Below are 17,397 nucleotides of genomic sequence, written 5' to 3'. Positions count from 1 at the left end.
AATCAGGACCCCGAGTCACGCCGAGGTGTGTCTGATCCAAAGGCAGAGGGGCTGTCAGCCCTCTGCAGGCTCTCGGAATGCTGTGAACTCGTTCGATCACAGCATTTCAGGGGGTAAAGTGACCACTTCTGGCACTTAGTGACAGGTGTCAGCTGTCAGAATCAGCTGACACCCGGCAGTGATCACTCACACCCCCCCCTTGTGTGCGGGCAATCACGTGGACATAATAATCCGTCCCTGGTCAAACAGGCCCAGGGCACATGGACTGATTATTACATCTAATGTCAGAAAGCGGTTAAAATATTTCAAAAACCATGTATCATTTCCTTTACACTTCACAAATAATTGCTAGTTTATATTTGTATATCACATATCCCAATAAAATACATTTAGGCTATGTGCACACGTCCGGAATTTCCGCGGGAATTCGCTATCCATGCCGCGGGAAATCCGCAAGAAATCCGCATTTGTAATTCTTGCAAAAAACTAGCATTTTGCAAGCGTAATTAGCTTGCAGAATATTAGCATTTTGCAAGCGATCTGTAGCATCGCTTGGAAAACTGATTGACAGGTTGGCCATACTTGTCAAACATAGTGTTTGACTAGTGTGACCAAATTTTTACTATTGAGGCTGCCTATGCAGCATCAGTAGTAAAAAGATAAAAAGTTTAAAATAATAAAAATTGTGTTTTTTCTCACCTTCCGGCGCCTCACGCAGCGTCCCCAGACCTCAGCGATGCACCCGGCAAGTCCCATTCCCAGCGATGCCTTGCGACAATGACCTTTGATAACGTAGCGGTCTCGTGAGACTGCTACGTCATCAAAGGTCATGGTCACACGGTATCGCTGGGAATGAGACTTGCCGGGAGCATCGCTGAGGCCTGGGGACGCTGCGTGAGGCGCCGGAAGGTGAGAATATCACGATTTTTTATTTTAATTCTGGGATATGGTACCCAGAGCCTGGAGGAGAATCTCCTCTCCTCCAGACTGTGGGTACCATCCGCACATTTTTTGCTTACTTTGCGCATGGTGGGCACAGCCACATGCGGAAAGTAAGCAGAACAATGCATTCCTATGTGTGCAGAATTCCCGCGATTCCGCAAAAAGAATGAGCATGCTGCATATTTTTCCGCGATGCGGAAAAATATGGAGCATTAGCACAGCATGTGCGGAATACCATTGACTACAATGGGTTGCTTATTTTATGCGTTTTTGCAGCGATTTCGCCGTGTTTTCGTGACGACAAAGCGCGGCAAAACGCATAAAATCTGCGGGAATTCCGGACGTGTGCACATAGCCTTAAGCTTGTGGGTGTAACGTGAGAAAAATGTATAAAAGTTCATTGGGTATGAATACTTTTTCAAGGCATTGTAAGACAGAGCACAAGACTTTTAACCCATAGAGCACAACTAAAATCTAAATGCAATGCTCTACTGATGGAAAATTACGCTATATTTGTGTGCTTTTTTGTCCTTTCTGTTTTCATAAAAGCCTTAGTTGCGAGGCCCTTTCTACTATTTTCTGCCCTAATTACAGTTGTGATTATTACTAAACTCTGCTACTATTGTCCTCCGCGTACATTTTCTCTGCATAGCATATGAAGGTTATTATGATGTTTGTGTGTTTTGTCATAGTCGGAGTGTTTGTGACAGCTTAGAACAACATATTGCTTTTATTCCCATACAAATGTCCCTAACTAATGACTTTCATGTGTTTTTGAGTGTATTCAGCTTGAGAGAAGGAGCAGGGGTCTAGTAATGTGACCCACTATGCTTACAGTGAAAAACACAACCAAATATATATTTTGTAAATGCGAAAATGGTTTTAGGTGAAATGTTGACATGGGAAGCCAGAACAAGTCGTATTCTCATATTATCGGAACCATTAAGATTACAGCTCGGCCTCTCTCTCTCTCTCTCTCAGACTGTGTGCAGTAAGTGTTTCCATTAGGATTTCATGTCACTTTGGCTGCGAGATTTCAAGCAATTTTCCTATTTTTCTTCTTTATTCAAATGCTGGATCAGAGAAGATTTGAAGATGATTGCAGATTAGAAGGTTGAAGACTGAGCTGATTTAGTTCTCCACCAGCATTAAAGTGGTCTCCTTTTCTTTAAACAGTACCTAGTCATCCTACTTTTGAGCAAAATCCTTTTTATTATAAAGCTTTAAAGGTACTGACACAAAATAGAAAAGCTGTCGATTTTGCCTGCAGATTTGTGGAGTTGAAGTACAGTATAAAACTTTGGGATGAAAATTTTTGGATGCAAATTTACCTCTGATGCAGATTTCCAAATTCGCAACATGTCAATTTTTATCGCTGACTTTCTTTTGTTGGATGTAGCAAATCCGCATTGATATCACAGCAGAATCGACATGTTACACTGGCAGATTTAGCTGCTGTTTTAGGGCGCATTCAGACATCCATACAAATCAGTCCGAGATTGGATTGCAGTGCACTGTCTGACCCGAGCTTGACTGCTTCATATAGTTTTTGGACTGATTTTGTATGGACGTCTGAATGTGTCCTTACTGTGACTTGCACCTAGATGCAGCCAATTTGCAGTAAAAAAAAAATAAAATAAAATCTGCAGCATGTGGATTCAAACAACCTTGTTTGTTACAAGTAGGTGTTTGTAAGCCCCTTAAGGAATAGATGCATTGAAGTAAAAAGATAGGGAATGCATCTCAGTTGAAAAAATCTTAAAAACACAGCATCTTGCAATTTTATCAAAAGCAAGCCCATACATAAAGTTGTCTCTGCACTGGCATCAACTGAGATGATGTTGTATAAACTCAGCTTGTAATCGTGTGCTTAAAGGATTCTGGCTTCCGGTGCTTGTATTATTTTTATGGCACACTAGGACTGAGAAATAAAAAAAGGAGTACAAAAACCGTAAACTGAGCTAAAACGAATAGAACTCCAATGAGTGGCTCCCAATAATGCGTCACTGCCGTATCTAAATATTGGCTGTTACAGCATATACAGGCCATTAAATTGGAAAAAGTTATGGACAACTTGTCGGTTCTCCCGATTTTCATTTGGTAATTACAATTCCATGTAAATAACTATTCTAAAGTGGCTTTACTTTTCATTCATTATTGTGTCTCTAAACACTCGGCACTGTGCAATGAGTGTAGAGAAACGTCCATGTAGCTCTATTAATCAGAGGAATTTGAATGCCCAGTTCTCAATTTATTCATACATTTCCAAGAGAAATAACTAAGGAATAGTTACGAGCAAATGTACTCCTATAAGGTGTTATCCGGACATGCTTATGGGCTAACTGAGTGTCTTTGTCGTGCTTGAAAAATCTGTTTGAGTGCCCGCCCTTGCATGTCTCATGGCTGTTAGACAACCGCAACACAGGCAGGGATTGTCTAACACAATCCCTGCATGTGTTGCAGCTGTTGGACAGCCCCAAGACATGCAGCCATGGGGTCTTGAACATAAATTTTCAAACACACCGAAGACACTCAGTTAGCCCATGAGCATTCTCAGATAACACCTTATCGGAACATGTTCGCACATCAGTACTGAGGAACAACACAATGCAGAGTTCTTGGAGAATATCATTCTACAATGGTGTTTAACTGGTGACCCATTGCAGAGGGGAAAGTTGTTGAGAACCTTGATACCACATTCACATGTGGTGGCGCTATTGTGGATCCTCTGTTCAGACTTCACTTTTCACGTTCCTTCCTCAAGAAAAACTAGTTTAATACACTGCTCAAAAAAAATAAAGGGAACACTAAAATACTACATCCTAGATATCTCTGAGTGAAATATTCCAGTTGCAAATTTTTATTCATTGCATAGTGGAATGTGTTCAGAACAATAAAACATAACAACTATCAATGTAAACCAAAATTAATATCCCATGGAGGTCTGCATTTGGAATGATACTCAAAATCAAAGTGCAAAATCAAATTACAGGTTGATCCAACTTCAGTGGAAATGCCTCATGACAAGGAAAAAATGCTCGCTATTGTGTGTGGCCTCCACGTGCCTGTATGACCTCCCTACTGTACAACGCCTGGGCATGCTCCTGATGAGGCGGCGGATGTTCTCCTGAGGGATCTCCTCCCAGACCTGGACTAAAGCATCCGCAAACTCCTGGACAGTCTGTGGTGCAACGTGACGTTGGTGGATGGAGCAAGACATGATGTCCCAGATGTTCTCAATCGGATTCAGGTCTGGGGAATGGGCGGGCCAGTCCATAGCTTCAATGCCTTCATCTTGCAGGAACTGCTGACATACTCCAGCCACATGAGGTCTGGCATTGTCCTGCATTAGGAGGAACCCAGGGCCAACCGCACCAGCATATGGTCTCACAAGGGGTCTGAGGATCTCATCTCGGCACCTAATGGCAGTCTGGCTACCTCTGGAGAGCACATGGAGGGCTGTGTGGCCCTCCAAAGAAATGCCACCCCACATCATTACTAACCCACTGCCAAACCCATCATGCTGAAGGATGTTGCAGGCAGCAGAGAGCTCTCCATGGCATCTTCAGACTCTGTTACGTCGGTTACATGTGCTCAGTGTGAACCTGCTTTCATCTGTGAAGAATACAGGGTGCCAGTGGCAAATTTGCCAATCCTGGTGTTCTGTGGCAAATGCCAAGCGTCCTGTACGGTGTTGGGCTGTGAGCACAACCCCCATCTGTGGACGTTGTACACTCAGACCATCCTCATGGAGTCGGTTTCTAACCGTTTGTGCAGACACATGCACATTTGTGGCCTGCTGGAGGTCATTTTGCAGGGCTCTGGCAGTGCTCCTCGTGTTCCTCCTTGCACAAAGGCGGAGGTAGCGGTCCTGCTGCTGAGTTGTTGCCCTCCTACAGCCCCCTCCATGTCTCCTGGTGTACTGGCCTGTCTCCTGGTAGTGCCTCCAGCCTCTGGACACTACACTGACAGACACAGCAAACCTTCTTGTCACAGCTCACATTGATGTGCCATCCTGGATGAGCTGCACTACCTGAGCCACTTGTGTGGGTTGTAGAGTCCGTCTCATGCTACCACGAGTGTGAAATCACAACCAATATTCAAAAGTGACCAAAACATCAGCCAGAAAGCATTGGTACTGAGATGTGGTCTGTGGTCCCAACATGCAGAACCACTCCTTTATTGAGGGTGTCTTGATAATTGCCAATAATTTCTATCTGTTATCTATTCCATTTGCACAACAGCGTGTGAAATTGATTGTCAATCAGTGTTTCTTCCTAAGTGCACAGTTTGATTTCACAGAAGTTTGATTTACTTGGAGTTATATTCTGTTGTTTAAGTGTTCCCTTTATTTTTTGAGTAGTGTATATATTAATAGAGTTTTGCAAAACCTCGTCTTTATGCTGCATATTTGAGGGCTGAAGATTATAAGAAATATGTTGCAGACCTACACAAAAAATTTTTATTTTACCTAATGCATTTGACCTACGTAGGTTTTTTCCCTGGAATTACTGAAAAATTGAAGATCTTCTTCGCTGCATATAAATCTGGCCTGACTATTAGATGATGAGAAGTGACTGAGAAGAACAGAAATTACTGATGGTCTGAGCTCCATAGTATTGGGGAAGCACAGAAGAAGTCTTGGAGACTAAAGGAGAGAAAACAAGGAGGTCTTGTGCAGACTGTGGATTACACGTGGGGAGGAATCGAGAGGGAAGACGTGCTGAACAGCCTTATACATCGTTAATTTTTTCAACCGTATTCTCTGGCCAATGTAAGGCTGCATAGAAGGTTGTTGCAGTAGTCCAGTCTGGACATGATGAGGGCATACTGTAACATATTTGTTTCAGATTTGAAAGAAGAGCATATTTGAGCAATGATTTGAGTTGTAGGAGGCAGTAAGGGCTTTAATTGAAGGTCAGCGCAAACATTGTACTGAAGCAGTGGATTTAGGAGACTGAAAATTATAGAGCTGTTAAAGGGCCCCATTCACAAATACATAGCTGTTAATGATTGTTCAGCTGGTAGCTATCTCTCCCTACTCCTCCATACATCATTCCATAACCACATACTGTCGTGGAAAAAGTTTTAACACAAATTTTGGTTTTCAAAAAAAAATTTGCAGCTACAGTGTTTTTAAATCTTTTAGCCAGCTATTTTTTCAGGGGTTTTGATGTAGTTATATAAGCATTTACATTTTCACTGACTTATACATCACGATTATACAAAGACTCAATATTAACAATGTTGTCCCAGATTTTTCAAGACTTCTGTATTCGCTTTGGCATGCTGGATTGACATCTGTTTTCCCAAATCAAGACTGATGACAACACATACTTTCCTAATCAGTGTATTCTGAAGCATAACCAATATTGAGTAAACAGAAAACCTTACCATTGGAACCCAATAATAATTACAGTTGTGATCAAAAGTTTACATACCAAGCAGAATTTTTGCTTTCTTGGCCTTTTTTCAGAGAATATGAATGACAACACCAAAACTTTTTCTCCACTTATGGTTAGTGGTTGGGTGAAGCCATTTATTGTCAAACTACTGTTTTCTATTTTGACCATGAAAAGAGTTTTACATACCCTGGTGATTTTAGCCTGACAACATTCACAGAAATTGACACAAATGGGTTTGAATGGCTACTAAGGGTAACATCCTCACCTGTGACCTGTGGCAAATGCCAGGAAAATTGTTCAGGATGCAAAGAAATACCCACAAATAAAGTCAGCTGAAATGCTGGACTCTCTGAAAACTAGCGGTGTGGCTGTTTCAAGATGCAACAATAAGGAGACACTTGAAAAAAAAATGGGCTGCATAGTCTGGTCGAGTCGCCAGAAGAAAACCATTACTGTGCAAAAGCCACAAAGTATCTCACCTACAATACGCAAAACAGCACAGAGACAAGCCTCAAACTTTCTGGAACAAGGTAATTTGAAGTGATGAGACCAAAATTGAACTTTTTGGCCACAACCATAAACATTACATTTGGAGAGAGGTCAACAAGGCCTATGATGAAAGGAACACCATTCCAACTGTAAAGGACGGAGGTTGATCGCTGATGTTTTGGAGATGTGTGAGCTAAAAAGGCACAGGAAACGTGGTCAAAGTAGAAGGAAAGATGAATGCAGCACGTTATCAGCAAATACTGGAGGCAAATTTGCAATCATCTGCCTGGAAGCTGCGCATGCGGCGTACTTGGATATACCAACATGACAACGATCCAAAACACAAAGCCAAGTTGACCTGTAATTGGCTACAGCAGAGCAAAGTGAAGGTTCAGGAGTGGCCATCTCAGTCTCCTGACCTCAAAATCATGAGCCACTCTGGGGAAATCTAAAGCGCGCAGTTGATGCTTGACAGCCCAGGAATTTACAGGAACTGGAGGCTTTTTGCCAAGAAGAGTGGGCAGCTTTACCATTTGAGAAAATAAAGAACTTCATCCACAACTACCACAAAAGACTTCAAGCTGTCATTGATGTTAGAGGGGGCAATACACGGTATTAAGAAATGTGGTATGTGAACTTTTGATCAGGGTCATTTCGCTTTCTTCTGGCGACTCAACCATGCAGCACATTTTTCTTCAAGTGCCTCCTTATTGTACATCTTGAAACATCCACACCGCTAGTTTTCAGAGAGTTCAGTATTTCAGCTGATGTTATATGTGGGTTTTTCTTTGCATCCCGAACAATTTTACTGGCATTTGTCACAGGTGAGGATGTTACCTTTAGTAGCCATTCAAACCCATTTGTGTCAACTTCTGTGCATGTTATCAGATCAAAATCACCAGATATTCTTGTCAAAGTGCTATCCTTTGCTCAGAACCTAGAGAGCCTGCAGATGATTCTACAGACTCTGGAGCGATTCAGTTAGATTGTCAACAGAACAAAGTCTATTTTGGTTCTGATACAGCAGCTATGGTTTCTGGGTGTGCAACACCGTTCAGACATCAGTATTTCTTTCAGAGAAGAGATTCTCTTCAGTGTTCCATCAGAACTTTGAAGCGTCCGTGTAGGTCCTAGAGAAGATGGTGGCGACATTCAGAGCAGTGGTGTTTGCTAATTTTTGGTCAAAGCCTCTACCGAACACGCTTCTAGCCTCTTGGGACAGGTCAATACTGTCCCTGGATCGGCCTATTGGTCTCCCCCTTCGCTGTCGCCTGTCTCTCAGGTGGTGGTGAACGTCACCCCTGTTGACTCAAGATCGCTCTTTTCATCTCATTCAGTGGCAGGTGTACACCACAGATGCCAGCCAGGGATTCTGGAGCAGTCAAGAGAGACTTCTCCCAATCAACATGCTCGATCTGAGAGCTGTCTGTTGACTTATACATTGGCAGCACTTAGTCCGAGGGTTGCTGATCAGCATTCAGCCAGACAATGCTACTGCTGTGGCCTATATCAATCGATTTGGGGGCACATAAAGCCCATCTGCCAAGACGAAGGTCGCAGGGACTTTGGAATGGACAGAGGACAAGGTTCCTCTAATTTCTGCAATTCATATACCAGGGTTAGACAACTAGGTGACAGACTTTTTAAGTCACCAGCAGCTATCCGCAGGAGAGTGGACTTGTCACACAAGGATGTTCAGGAAAATTTGTCGGCAGTGAAGTACTCTGGATATTGATCTATTGGCATCTAGACTAATCCACAAAATGTTGAAATTTGTGTCGAGACTTTCAGGCGATTCAACCGATGCTCTGGTAATCTCTAGGTCCCAGTTATCTTTGCTGTACCTCTTTCCACCTCTGCCACTTCTACCCAGACTTTTCAAAGATCAAGGCAGAGGGTGTTCCAGTCACTCATTGCTCCATCCTGGCCTTGAAGGGCCTGTTATTCGGATGTTATGAATCTCCTGGCGGATGTTCCATGGGCTCTTATGGGCCGCCTGGACTTCTGTCCCAGGGTCCGTTCTACTATCTGAATTAACGGGCGCTCAGTTTACCGGCGTGACTGTTGAAGCCACGATTTTGAAGGCAGCAGGTCTTTCTGAATCAGTCATCCAAACTATGATAAGAACCTGGAAGCCATCCTCATTGTGAGTCTAACATCACACTTGGAGGGCTTATTTTCCTCGGTGTGAGCCTAGCATTGCTTCGCCAATGTCTGTTTCCTTGCCAGCGCTGCTCTCCTTCTTAAAGTCTGGATTGGTGGCAGGGCTGGCGCTTAACTTCCTCAAGGGTCAATTGTTCGCCTTGGCTATTTTGTTTCAGAAGGATTTGGCATCTAATCCCAGGTTAAGACTTTACTCCAGGGGGTGTTGCACATTGAGCCACCCTATTGAAATCATTGCGGTCTGAATCTTTAGTCTCCACATTTTGAGCCAATCAGAGAGATCTCTATACTTTTTATTTCTTATAAGTTAGCTTTCCTTATAGCCATCACTTCTATTAGAAGGGTCTCTGAGCTTGCAGCTCGGTCTGGTTTCACTCCTTACCTTATTCTTCATCAGGATACGATAGTGTTGGGGCCAGTTCCTTCTTTTCTCCCGAAGGTGATCTTGAGTTTTCACTTTAATGAAGACATTATTTTACTTTCCTTTTGTCCGGCACCATCTCGTCCTATTGAGAAGGTTCTTCACAAGTTGGACATTGTTAGAGCCGTAGGATACTATTTATAAGCCACTTGCTCATTCAGATGTTCTGATTCCTTGTTTATTATACCAAAAGTCCCTATTAGGGGCCAAGCTGCTTCTAAAGCAACCATTGCCCGCTGGATCAAGACTGCTATTATCCAGGCTTACAGAGCTAAGGCAAGGGTGGCCTTGTTTGGGATTAAGGCACACTCTACGCAAGCGGTGGGAAGTTTCTGGGCATTGGCTTTCCAGCTCTGTAAAGCAGCTACTTGGCCATTGGTGCATACATTTTCTAAGTTTTACAGGGTTCACACTTTTGCCTCAGCAAATGCAAGCCTTGGTAGGAAGATACTGCAAGCGACCTTAGCCCAGACTTCTACGTGAGTTGTGGCGGAAGACTAGGTGGTAACAATACGATATTCAATTCTTTCTCACCCTAGGGACAGCTGATATTTAATTATTTCTCACCATAGGGACTGCTTTAGGCTGTCCCATGGTTCTGTGTCCCCCCAATGAGACTAATGAGAAAATAGATTTTTGGTACTCGCCATAAAATCTGTTTCTCAAAGTCTTCATTGGGGTACACAGCTTTCTCCCTTGGTTGTCTGGTTAGGTGTGCAGTTATGTTTCTTCTTGCCTTAATCCTTATCTCTTCCTACTGCTTTCTCACAATACTGAGGAAGCCTGACTGCAGAAGGTGAGATATAGTCTGCTGGTGAGGAGCCAATTTTATTTAAATGCAATAATAGTGTCAGCCTCCAGGTAGCAGCAGACTATCCCCATGGTTCTGTGTCGCCCAATGAAGACTATGAGAAACAGATTTTACGGTGAGTATAAAAAAAATCTACTTTTTTTTTCTTTATTTCTTGATGATCTGATAAATAGTTGATTTAGGGTCAATCTTACAAGCAATAATGTCCTTGTCTACAAAACCCTTTTGTTGAAACACATGTTTTCTTGGAAGTAAACTTGTTTTACAGAAGTCAATTTTTAGAAGAACCGAGCCCCGTTTTAAAAAAACCGGTATGTCTTATGAGTCGATCAGAATGACATAATGATATCAGCTGCCTTGTCCTTGTTAACACTTATGAGCTAACGAGAAGATCACTGAAATTATGTAAGCAGGTCATTTTGTGGCACAGCTGAAATTCAGTGAATATACTGTATAGTTTTTGCAGATGAAGCCAATTTTCATGGCAAGGTATGACACTTAACAGTTTAGAGGTACTTCAAATTGTCACTATAAAAACAGAAGCTGCAAACTTTGTGAAACCAAAACCAAAAATTTGTGTCAGTCCCAAAACGTGTAGATTGACAGTCCTTTCTTTTTCTTATAGATATGAAGTTGCACATCAGTTCCAGCAGCATCAACCAGCAGCTCCAGAGGAAGCCCCTGTAGACCAAATACAGGTGGAAATAGATGGAACCAGTCTTCATCAGCCAAACAATGTAACTGTCCAGCAAGAAACCATTTTACAGCTAAGCCCACAGCCAGATATGGTTGTCGTCTCACCTGCTATGGAGCAGACACTTGCTGATCAGCCCTTGGAAACTGATGAAGGTAACCCTCCAGAAGAAACACAGATTTTCTGGTAGTTTAATATTGTACCACAGCTTTAAGATACTAAGAATTGGAAATTGCATAAACAGCCGTTATCAAAGCGATCCCCATGGGAGCCAAGAGTTCATATTAGTGTCAGAAGACGAATGACTATTTTATGATAAAATATGTAAAACTTCCCCTACCTTCATGTGCTTTGCATTGTTATTGTCATATACAAATCTTTTTCTAATGGTTACACATTTCCTTCTTGGATACATTTTCTGTATTATGGTTATTGCTTTCCTCAGTCACATACACAGACCAAGTGAAGTAACTGCTTTGGAAAAAGTAATATTTGGTGCAAGCTTTAGATCTATCAAATTTAAGTACCATTTTTTGCAACATAACGCACTGTCCTGGGAAATCTGTCACACTCTGCTATATTCTAGAGTTTCACATTGGCATTACATCTTCCAAAATGTGACCCATTCTGTTTAATGAATAATCAGTACTAAAGGGAACCTGTCTGGTGACTGATGCTGCTTGAACCACAAGCAGCATTAATCCAGACTGGCTCCATCATTCAAATATAAAAAGTCATCCTTCAATGCTGCAGCATTTCCGAGAAAGCATAGCTTAAGTAAGGAGAATGAGATGACTACAGGAGCTAGTCATGGGGGGCTCAACCACTTTTTCCTGCCGACTCTGCTCAATTGATATGTCTCTTTATTTTTGCATAGGGAGAGACCTGTAAGTCAAGCCGAGCCGGGCAAGGAGAAGCCCCGATCACTAGTCCCCTTAGTCATGTTGTTTCTCAGCTCCTCTGAGAGGCTGCAGTGTTTTAAGTTGATAGATATTTATAGTGGATCCTGTCTCTGATGCTCACTGTGGTTCGGGTACAATGAACATGTTCTCTTTTAATAATCTCAATTGCAAATGGGAGAATCCAGTGTTTCTCTGAAAATAAGACTGGGTCTTATATTATTTTTTGCTTCAAAAGATTGGTTAGGGCTTATTTTTTCTTTTCCATGAGCAATAATCCACATTTATTCTTGAACAAGGCTGGTTATCAAGAATAGAGGGGGTCCCCACGCTGTTTTTTAATTATTTAAATAAATAATTTTAAAAAACTACGTGGGGTCGCCTTCATTTTTGACAACCAGCTTTGCTAAAGCTGACAGCTAGGGTCTGGTTTTCTTAGGCTGGTATGGGGCCATTGATATAGTCCTCCCCCAGCCTAAAAATTGCCCGCAGCTTCCCAGAAAAGGCGCCTCTATGAGATGCGCAAATTCTGGCGCTTTGCCTGGCTCTTCCCACTTGCCCTGTTGCTGTAATAAGTGGGGTTCATATTTGTGGGGTTGATGTCACCTTTGCATTGTCAGGTGACATCAAGCCCACAGCTTAGTAATGGAGAGGTGTCTATAAGACAGCCATCCATTACAAAATCCTTTAGTTTTATAGTAAATAAAGACACAGCCAGAATAAAGTCTTTTATTAAAAATAAGACTAAACACAGTTTTCCATTTTTATTTAAAAATAATAAACACCGTTATACTCACTTAACGTCTAATTCCACCGAAGCCCTCGTCTTCGGTAATAAAACTAAAATAAGAAACAACAATATCCCTCACCTCTTCGTCATTCTGTTCCACGCCGTAATCCATTTCTGGGGGCCGAATAGTTTTCAACCTGGACAGTGTGAAGCTGTGATCGTCCAGGCTGAGAACCACTGGTGAATGAGCCTCAGTGACCAGCGATGACATCATCGAGGTTACCATTGGTCAGTAAGGCAGCGTTGCCAGCAGGGCTGAACTGTGGTGACCTCAGTACCGTGAGAAAAAGTCAGTCATGAGGTCACCACCGCAGTTCAAACTCAGTGTCTTCACAGCAGATCACCGTGAGAAAAATCTGTGGGGGGGGGGGGGTGGATACATTCGCAAGCCACACACACACTCACTCATTCACACACTGTCTCCTTTTCAGCTCTAGACTTCTGCAGTTAAGAGACCTTTGATGACATCACGGTCACATGACTGTAATGTCACCAAAGGTCGTAAGACAGTTTAAGGCCAGTTTCACACGTCCTGATATTTCCGGTACCGGAAAAAACGGTACTGGAGATATCAGTGTCCATTTGACCATGTGTGTACTATGTGCAGCACACGTGTGGCAAGCATATGCCACCCATGTGCCGTGTCAGTACCACAAGGACACATGGACGGCCGCTGGGGAAGTATCGCTACTGTTAAGCCACTGTCCCCCGGCGGCTGGTGCTGAAGTCAGCTGTCATTATCCATTTTCTGCCTGTGAGCAGAGGAGAACGATGAGCTGTATATTAAAGTCCGAACGACAGCAGATGTCGGATGATGGGGGTAACATCTGCTGTCGTTTGGACTTTAATATACTGCTCATCGTTCTCCTCTGCTTGCAGGCAGAGCAGGGAGAATGACAGCCGGCTTCAGCAACAGCCGCCGGGGGACAGCGGCTTAACAGTAGCACTTCTTCCCCGGCGGCCGTCCGTGCACACGGTGGACAGTGTGCGCTGTTCTCCGTGTGCACGTGTGCGGCACGTTTTGTGGTACGTGTGAAAACGGACATGTCTGCGTGTTTTGCACATGGACAAACAGTCCTTCAAAACACTGACATGTACATAAACCCATTCCTTTGAATGGGTCTACATGTGTCAGTGTCTCCGGTACGTGATAAAACTGTCACCACACGTACTGGAGACGCTGACTTGTGAAAGGGGCCTAACCTTGGAATGGAAATGCTGGGGCCCCTAAAAAAAAAAAAATTTTTAAATAAATGTTTGGTATCTTATTGTTCATGAACGTCTGATCTACAAGTAAATATAAAAATTTTTAACCTGGACGGTAAAGAGGAAAAAAAATCAAAACTCCAGAGCTGTACAGTTTTTGGTTGCGTCCCACTGAAAATACAAAATAAAAAGCGATCTAATCATCATATGCACCCCAGAATGGTATAAATGAAAACTGTAGCAGAAAACCATGGTGGAATTGCGTTTTTTTTCTCCTTCGTCTCATTGGGGGACACAGATACTGTGGGTGTATGCTTCTGACGCTAGGAGGCTGACACTAAGTGAAAAAAAGAGGTTAGCTCCTCCTCCGCAGTATACACCCTCGCCCCTATTGCGGGCGGAAATCAGTTTTTTGCTTAGTGTCCATGGAGGCACACACGTCTTGTTATGCTCCAGACTTCTTATTTTATTTTTACTATAAAGATGAGACAGGGGCAACGGATCCTATTGAAAGGGTCCGATTTCCCCAAACCATCAACGGGCGAGCACGCGTTGAGTATCGTCTCCGCGTATCCTTTCCCGCACCGTGGGACATATCTGGGTCTTTTTCCCCAGACTTCTATTTTTTCTTTGTTATTTTATGAAGATAAGACAGGGGCAACGCATCCTAGTGAAAGGATCCGATTTCCCCAAACCATCAACGGGCGAGCACGTGCGAGTATCCCTCCACGTATCCTTTCCCGCGACGTGGGACATTATGCCAGACTTAGCCCTGTCCACCCCTAGGTATTGAAACCATGGGCTTGCACAGAGGCACAAGACTAGTCTGTGCGGCCCCCACTGCTCCACCAACGCTAGACGGCAGTGCTGCAAGGCAGCGGACGGTCCCTCTCCTCACCCCCTGAAGGGGTTAGATGGAGTTAGGGTGCCTGCACCGTCCTATTTTTTTTATCAAAGACCCCCTCACTTACCTGCGCTCAGGCTGAGAGGATCATCGGTGAGGAGAGGGTCGGGGAGGGCTCCTGCGAAGATTTCGGGCTGGAGCCCACAGCTCGGCGACCACTAGCCCTGCAAGAGAAGGGCTGGATCGTCAGGCGGCAGCCTGGGACAGGAACACTGCGCCGGTCAGTAGCGCTATTTTTTGGTATCGTACCCCCCCCCCAGTCGGGTAGGGGAAAAAATTGAGGCCGCAGCTTCGGCGGAACTAGGCCGCGGCCGGAAGTTCCGCCCTCGGGGCCGCGCGTCACTTCCGGCAGCCTGCCCCGCACTGGGCGGCTGTAAAATCGAGGCCCCGGCTTCGGAGCACGGGCTAGGCCGCAAAGCGGAAGTATCACCCCTAGAGCGGTTTTTACAGGCTGGTGCGCGCCGCAGATGTTGGTGCGCGATTTAAAGGAAGCATCCAGGTCGGGGGGGCGCAGGACTGGGGTAAGTGCTGCCCGAGAGGCCACGCTATAGGGAGAAAAGAGGGGCTTCCTCTTCCCCATATCCCCAGCAGCGGACAGATACAGCATGTCCAAAAAAGCAAAGACGCACGTTCTTTTACGCTGCCGTTTCCGCGGGCGCAGAGCAAGCGTTTATGCGAAGCCTGCGAATCCAAACGCGCCCAGGAGCTCTCCCCTGCGACCGCGACCAATGTGTCAAATCCCCCGGAGTGGGCCCGATCACTGTCACAGTACATGGCGTCGCTTAAGAGAGCAATAGAATCCCTTCAAGCCCCAGATAGGGGCAGGGACAGTGTCTCGCCGCCTTTAGAGGGAACCTCCACCTCACAGGAGCCTCCGGCCTGCAGGGGCCGCTCTCACTCCAGGCAGAATCGGGGGAAATGAATCCACACGGTGTCGCCCAGTCCATCCGGTGCCTTCGGCATCCGTAAGTTCTGCTTCTCGCTCCCCGTCACCAGTGGTTGATGGCAAGCAGACCTCAGATTGCGACTCAGACGAGCCCTTTGACCTGGACACTCCAGGGTCACGTGAAACAGTGGACAGCCTCATAGAAGCCGTCAATCAGACCCTGGGGATTGAAGATGATCCCGCAGCAGCTACGTGGCATAAGGTAGCATTTAAACGAGTGAAGCGGCCGCACAGAATTTTTTTCTCTCACCCTGAGTTTGAGGACATAGTGCAGCGGCACAGAGAACGTCCAGACCGGCGTTTTCTCGGGTTAAAAGGCACTCGAAACGAGGTATCCGTTTTCTCCGGACTTCCGTAAGCAATGGATGGAATCCCCGATAGTAGATCCTCCGGCTTCACGCCTGGCCACTAAGACCCTGCTATCTGTCCCTAGGGTTTCCTCAATTAAAGATCCCACGGACTGCCTTATTGAGAGCCTAGCTCGTTCAGTATATGAGGCGTCAGGGTCTGCACTCACTCCCTCGTTCGCAGCAACTTGGGGAGCTAAGGCCATGTTATCATAGTCAGAAACATTAAACAAGGTCGCGCAGGAGCAGGATCTACCTGCAGAGATCTCGGAGGTCGCAGGTCAGATTGCGATAGGCGGAGACTATGTAATGAATGTGTCTTTGGATGCGGCCAATTGTTCAGCAATTGCTGCCGCTAATGCAGTCTCTATCTGAAGAGCCCTATGGTTGAGGACATGGCGGGCCGATTCTACTTCCAAGAAGTCCTTGACTTCCCTGCCTTATCAGTGCGGTCGCCTATTTGGAGAAAAGTTGGGATCAACTTCTCTCCGACTCCACAGGAGAAAAGAGTGGGTTTCTCCCTCAACAGAAGGTTAAACCGCTTTTCGTCACCCGGTTCAGGCACGTGTTCGGGCCTTTCGCAGTGCCACCGGCCATTCTAGGCCGAGCGTATCTGCATTCCTTAGGGGGCGGCCGCTAAGCAGCCTGAGCCTGGTCCGGGACCCGAATAAGAGACCGGTCCAGAGTCATGCGTTAAAAGACTCTGGGTGGACTACGGGGCCCATTTCCGCCAGGGCTGTGGAGTCGGAGTCGTGGAGTCGGAGTCGGTGCTCATTTTGGTGGAGTCTGAGTTGGAGTCGGTATAAAATGGACCGACTCCGACTCCTAAAATATATAATAAATTGGGTACAGTAATTCAATGCAGGATGTGCTGAATATTTTTTCATAGGAGTTTGGGAAAGTTATGAAATGTCCTATAAATGGCTGTTATATTCCTGATCTAAGGCTACATTCACACACAGCGTTTTTCCTGTGTTTTTTGAGGATACGTTTTTCCGCTGCAAAAGCTGATCATCTTTTTAAAAAACTGCATCACCTGAAAGGTTTTTGAGCTCATAGATAATGTTTTCAATAGCAAAAGCAGATTAGAAATCTGCTCTATCTATCCATTTATCCATATCTGTCTATCCATATCGTATCTGTACCAAAAAGAATGAAAACCGGGTAGTACACCAATATATATTCTGTTCTATCTAAATATCTTGATTATTGGATCATAAAAATGATTAAATGTCTGAGGTTCACATTGTACTACAATAAATTTTTCACTTAAATATAAGCAATATGTGTGGGAGTCGGAGTCTGAGTCGTGGAGTCGGAGTTGGAGTCGGAGTCGGTGTAAGGGAAATTGAGGAGTCGGAGTCGCAGGTTTGGCTTACC

The 17,397-nt window shown here is 44.6% G+C and overlaps 1 protein-coding gene across 3 annotated transcripts in view; it reads left to right on the top strand.

Annotated features, from left to right (window-relative positions):
• ZNF236 (zinc finger protein 236) overlaps positions 1-17,397 on the top strand; it is a 235,408-nt gene that overhangs the window by 92,247 nt on the left and 125,764 nt on the right. For all 3 annotated transcript variants that reach the window (XM_073566497.1, XM_073566490.1, XM_073566480.1), the window contains exon 15: positions 10,857-11,080. In XM_073566497.1, the coding sequence (XP_073422598.1) occupies positions 10,857-11,080 (224 nt within the window). The remainder of the gene's footprint in view (positions 1-10,856; positions 11,081-17,397) is intronic.

This window comes from Dendrobates tinctorius, unplaced genomic scaffold (genome assembly GCF_039654945.1).
Source record: "Dendrobates tinctorius isolate UK_male_01 unplaced genomic scaffold, ASM3965494v1 ptg000004l, whole genome shotgun sequence".
Classification (NCBI taxonomy): Eukaryota; Metazoa; Chordata; class Amphibia; order Anura; family Dendrobatidae; genus Dendrobates; species Dendrobates tinctorius.
The sequence above is the reverse complement of the archived record's forward strand: the minus strand, read 5'-3'. Positions and strand labels throughout refer to the sequence as shown.